This window comes from Berghia stephanieae, chromosome 5 (genome assembly GCF_034508935.2).
Source record: "Berghia stephanieae isolate SIO BIC M18660-M18661 chromosome 5, UCSD_Bste_1.3, whole genome shotgun sequence".
Classification (NCBI taxonomy): domain Eukaryota; kingdom Metazoa; phylum Mollusca; class Gastropoda; order Nudibranchia; family Aeolidiidae; genus Berghia; species Berghia stephanieae.
In genome coordinates, this window is record NC_088364.1 from 47,016,327 (window position 1) to 47,022,213 (window position 5,887).

General features: G+C 32.9%; 1 protein-coding gene across 1 annotated transcript; it reads left to right on the top strand.

The window, feature by feature from the left end:
• Positions 1–191: 191 nt before the first annotated feature.
• LOC144973953 (fatty acid synthase-like) lies at positions 192–4,204 on the top strand. The gene is made up of 3 exons (XM_078916841.1): positions 192–197; positions 1,863–2,126; positions 3,209–4,204. The coding sequence occupies exons 1-3, from the start codon at positions 192–194 to the stop codon at positions 3,317–3,319; spliced, it is 381 nt and encodes a 126-aa protein (XP_078772967.1). The 3' UTR covers positions 3,320–4,204.
• The last annotated feature ends 1,683 nt before the right edge of the window (positions 4,205–5,887 follow it).

The following is a 5,887-nucleotide window of genomic DNA, read 5'->3' on the forward strand; positions in this document are numbered from 1 at the left end:
GAATTTTCATGAACTAATTATGGGTTTGTAGGAAAATTAATCGCAAATGTTTGCAAATTTTGCTGTTCTAAGCTTGCAAAATTTGGGAATTTTCTTTTGTTGAGAAAAACTGCCATGTCAGATAATGCTGCATTGACTCTTCTGTTCTAAAGGCTTTCATTCTTTTCCATGTAAAAAAAATCTAATGATCAATGAAGGTAATTGATTAACAAAGAACGCTTAAAGCCCAATGCAAGAAATGTTCTTTTGTGTCGGCCATAGTGTGGGGGAATGTTGACCATAGGTTGGTGAATTCTTCATTGGTCCTTACTACCTCTTCTACCCCTTTACTCCTGGCCTCCTAAAGTGGTCAGGGAGGCACTTACTGTGTCTTCTATCCCCCTATATCTGTTTTCCAACATGCTTTCTGTCTTTGACTTGGAATGAGATTACTTGGTTCTGTCCTGGCCCTGGCCGGATAGCCTGGCTGGGAGGGAAACAGTCAAATGTATGGTTAGAGTTAGAGTTTTGGGAGATGATATTTTTTGTCTTGTAAATCATCTCTGTTATGCATTGTATTAATTTTTTGGTTATATTATATATATATATATATATTATATATATTATTATATTATATATATATATATATAATATACACATACACAATCGTTTGTAAACATTTGAGTGTATTCCTCTTAGTGGGGACCTGTGCTTGTGTCTGGATGAGACTTTTAGGTGATCTCAAGCTAAGTACACTGATAGTGTGCTTTTGGAATCTACATCTGTTTCCCATTGGAATCAATTCCCCTTTGTATTGCTTTTTCTTGGGTGCTTTAATTGTTATTCTTGAACTGTTTACTATCCCATTTTCTTCCTATTTACTGGCGCTGATATGACCTTAATGTGTTGCAAGCGCCTTAAAATCCTCAAGAACAAAATAATACCATTTGGTTCACATTGGTGTAGATTCATCTATTGTTTTGGAGAAAAGAGTGCTAATTGGGTTTCTCAAAATCCCATCATTAAATTTCATTTCAATATTTAGTTGAAAGTAACAATAGGCAGAGGTAAATCTGTTTATTTGAATCGTCACTTCTGGGTGGGGTCTTCTGATCTCCCATGGTGGGCAAAGAGGTCACTTGCCGTGTCTTCTATCCTCTGTACCTGTTCTCCCTTTCCATGTTACTATCTGTCTTTGTTCTGGATTGAGATTGCTTGGGTTTTTTTTCCTGGTTCTGGCAAAGATCCTTAGCTTGGAGGGAGACAGCCAAATGCATAGATCATTTTTTGAGGATGTTTTTTTTCCATTATAAATCATCTCTCTATTATGTACTTTGTAATTATTAGTTGTGAATGTATTGTAGTCTGTAAACAGTGTATCTTTCATATTAGGATTCCTTTCTTGTGTCTGGATGAGATTTTTAGGGTCAAAATAGGTACCAAAGTGGACTGCTCATGGAATCTTCTGTCCTCTATTTGAACCAGTCCTCTTTGTCTTCCTTTTCTTTGGTGCTTTTAACTTCAGATCTACTAATTTTCCTCCGTATCTTCTTTCTTTTTACTGGCGCTAAAATGTCCTAATAGTGGCGAATAGTGCATACCTCTAAAAAAACAAAGTCACCACTTTTTCATGGATTATCACTTGTCCCATCATTTTTTATTGGCCCTGGCGTGACATTGAAATTCTAAATCAAGCACCTATTTTCTCTTTCTGTTTGCTTGCATTTACTATATTATGTTTGTTTGAATTTGTGCATTTAATCTTATTTTATTCCACATTCTTTCCTATGCTAACATGACCAAATCTTTAAGTTTTTCAAGGACATTTAAATACTTTATAACAAAGTTAAATCATCCCTTTATATTATTTTATTTTGCTTCAGATTTACCACCAGTTGTTACAATACAGTGACTTGGAAAAACAAGTAGAGATAGTCGTGGACATACTCATGAAGACTGAGGTGTTTCCCTGTCGTGAGGATTTGGAAAGATTAGCCATTGCGTTTTATAATCTTCTCAGAATAGTTGGCGATTATAAGGCTGGTCAGTTCTCTGGAGACCTAACACTAGTCCGAGCAAAACAGAATGTCATTGCATCCTCAATGATCAGCTCTGGATCTCTGAAACCTGATTATAACTTGCACGAGGTAAGAATGTTATGGTATGGTCATTTGAGTATGAATCTGGTTACTTAATACTGTGTGGGGAATAGGCAGTTTGGAAATGTTGCTTTTAATGTCATTGCTATGATCAATTATTGCCATCATCGTCATCAACATCGTCATCATCAGTGGAGTACCCTGGAATATGCATAAAGTCAACACACTTAAGTCAACTTCAACACCTCTTGTTGGTCCCAAGTTTTCTGTTCTTTATTTGCTCCATAGATAATGCATAAAGTCAATCATGCTTAAAATAAACCAATCTTTCTGGTCTGATGGTGCCGACTTTATCATGATTCCACTGTAGTTGTAATCGTCATGCCATCAATTCAATCCTTTGACTGCCTGCAAACCCTTGACTTTCCCTTGTGTTCTATACTGGTCAGGTCTCAGTATTTCTTCTAGTTCACAATATTCTTTGTCCCTTTTCACATAACTTGATTTCCTTATACAGGAACAGTACTAAATAGTTTGTGCTGTATTGTAATTGTTAAATGAATGCTTTTTTTTTTCTTGTTGTTAATCAACTCCCAGCAATGTTTTACTGTTATCTTATTTTAAAATTTATTTTGTAACTGAATGATTAATATATATTTCTCAACATATGTCTGGATTTATAGAGAGGTTTCTCTTGGAGTATAGGTACTTGTATTATTTGAACTTATCCCATTGGTTTTTGAGCTTTGCTACCGGAATGTGCATCAGTCCTTTAGCATACTTATGATGTACATTTTAAAAAAAGATAGACACGGTTAAACAATGAACCCCTCCACTAGACCACAACGTTGTTTAATACCCACAGTGCTTTATTGGTTCCACCAGCAGGCCACATGGATTCAAATTTCCACTTCATACAGTGCAAGTTACTTGATAGGCCTTTTTGGGCAAGCATTCTTACACTTAAATATATAGCCAGATACTCATTCACACCTGAATTGTGTGAATGAAGAGTTTTAAACAAAAATCTTGTGACTGCTCTATCATATTCCGTAAGCTAGCTGCATGTGTAGATTCCATGATTCATGAATTTATTTTCTCCTTTACTGTTTATTTTTTTCTCATTGAAGGTGTGTGATGGTAATGTCAGTGTGATGGAAGTCGAAGGGAGCCACGAGACATTTTTGATCGAAGACGGAGCTGAACGTGTTGCCAACATCATGACTGACCACTTGTGTTGAGTGAAAAATTTCACCTTGTAGAGAAAGCCATTAATTTTTTAATACATTTCTTCATTATTTAATTTGTTTATGAGAATAGATATTAATTGAGAATGATTGATATGAGATAATGCTCTTAAATTATACATAGATATTTCCACAAATACTTGGGTTTATGAACAAAATGTCAACATAAGTATTTCTCTGGAAATATTAAAATTGTTTTATAGGGATGTTTTCCCCCAAAGAAATTGGCGATTACTTTATTTATGAAATAAATGTATTTTTGTAAAGTTAACAAGTTAATGTTAATCTCTATTTATTTTAGATGTTTTTCTCTGTTAACTTTTTGAAAAATTATATATATATATAACATACCATGGTCAGCAGTGATATTTATTGTTCCACAATATTTCTATTATCACATATATGAACCCTATGGTTTTGAATTTTCACTAAAATACTCATTTTGTCTGTGTTAAACATAATGCTAGTGTTCAAATCATGTGCCATGTTACAGAGAACTTTGATAGTAAATCGAATGTCTAGTGAAAAGAAGATAAACAAATTTGACCTATCTTCTGAAATAGTAACAGCTAATGACACCTATAATTTTTTTTTTTGTGATAAGTCATTGCTATCATCTGGAATTTTGAGTTTGGAATCCTGCACCTTTGTCTAGATGGAAATTTATGACTAGTAGCAAACTGGATAGTAAATCCAGGTAAATCGGGTAACAAGTAAAGATTGGTTGCTCTTGATATTAACATCTGTTAGATTTGTTTGATCTAGTCCGCTCGTCTTATTTCTTGTGTGCTTGTAAGTGCAAGAAAGCTCCAGATCTATAATTATATTGATGGCCTCAGTGGCAAATAATTAAACTAAAGATAAAAAGACTCCCCCCCCCCCAAAAAAAAAAAAATAAACAAACCAAAAAAAAACCCCAAAAAACAATTATGCAAGAGATTAAAAAAAAACTATGGACAACACAATGGTCATATGGACATGGACGGTTTCATCACATGACAAAATAAAGTATTTTCATGGATAGATTTACCCAATATTTATATACATGATGAGCCATCTTGACCTTAAATTAAGAAACTTATATTCTTAAAGTAAAACGGTTTGTGACCGAAGCCGTCACTATGATTATCTCGTGATATTCCTTCACGTGATAACGTTATGACTTGCAAGAGGTGTTACTTAAAAACTCCTCAAAGTAAACAAATAATTTCCACAGTAACAATGTTTATTGAAAGCAATGTTTTTTTTACTGACAATGATTTCCTCATTATATTACTTTTTTTTTTTAATGATCCATTTTATATTCCTTTTGATAAAATACATTGCATTCCTATTAATTATATAATTTGTCTCTAAACTTTAAAAAAAAATTAATTAATATACAAATATTAACATTTAGATACCTTGATGGCCATATGCATTTTTTCATGCCATATGCATTTTTTACATTCCGTAAGTATGCTTTGTTTTGACCTTAATTTTATTTTTTTATTATTTGAGAAAAAGAAGTAAATGAATCATATTTTAAAAAATGAGCAATAATGAATATTACTATTAACAAACTTTTTAAAACTAAACTAAACCTGGGTGGGGTCTTTTGACCTCCCACGGTGGGTGGAGAGGTCAATATTGCAATGTCCTCTATCCCCCTTTATATGTTTTTCCTTTCCATATTGATCTCGTCTTTGTTCTGGATTGGCATTGCTTGTTTTTTTCCCCTGATCCTTGCAGGGATCCTTAGCTGAGTGACAGGCAGTTGAATATATGGTTCCTTTTTCTTGAGAGATAATAATTTTTTAAATTGTAAATCGTTTCTGTTATGTACTACTTTGGTTTTTTTAGTTTTGAATATAATTTGTAATCATTTGAACGTATCCCTCATAACGGGATCCCTTCCATGTGCCGGGATGGGACTTTTAGGTATTTTCAAAATAAGCACATTGATAGATTTCTCATGGAATTCTGTTCTCCATTTGTCTTACTTTTTCTTTAATGTTTTAACTTTAAATCTTTTGCCTTTCCTTTCATCTTCCTTTTTATTGACGCTGAAAAGTGTCGCAAGTACCGTAAAACCCTTATAAACATAAAAAACAAATGAAAAAAAGTCTTTTTAGCATTATTTCAGAAACAAGCAAATATCATGGAGGTCGTTTATGATTTGATAAGATTTAATCATTTTGTTGAAGGTATAAACTGGTGTCCTCTATTGATAATGGATAAAGTAAAAAATATCAAGATTTAAGATCGACAATTCTATACTTTAAGTTTGTTCTGCTCTAATATTGTTCCTGTTAAGGATTCTTTATATATATTTGATTCTGTGAAATTGTTGCACTTTCTGATATTTGTTAGAAGTGTAAAAAGAATTCTTAAGTGAATAGGGATCGTGTTGAATGGAGCTGCTGTGCCATGACATGTACTGCTAAAACATTAGCACAATCAGTATAATTTTTTCTTCAGATTGTTGATTAAATTCCGTCCAAAGAAATATTTACAATCTTTTAGAAATACCCTCTATTATAAAAGTAGATAGTATTCAATTTGATGATTTGAAATAGTTTT

Bases quoted from the DNA above. Each gene is read 5' to 3' on its own strand.
- LOC144973953 (XM_078916841.1), top strand. The intron at 2,127-3,208 runs GTAAGAATGTTA...TTCTCATTGAAG, and splicing joins CTGATTATAACTTGCACGAG to GTGTGTGATGGTAATGTCAG.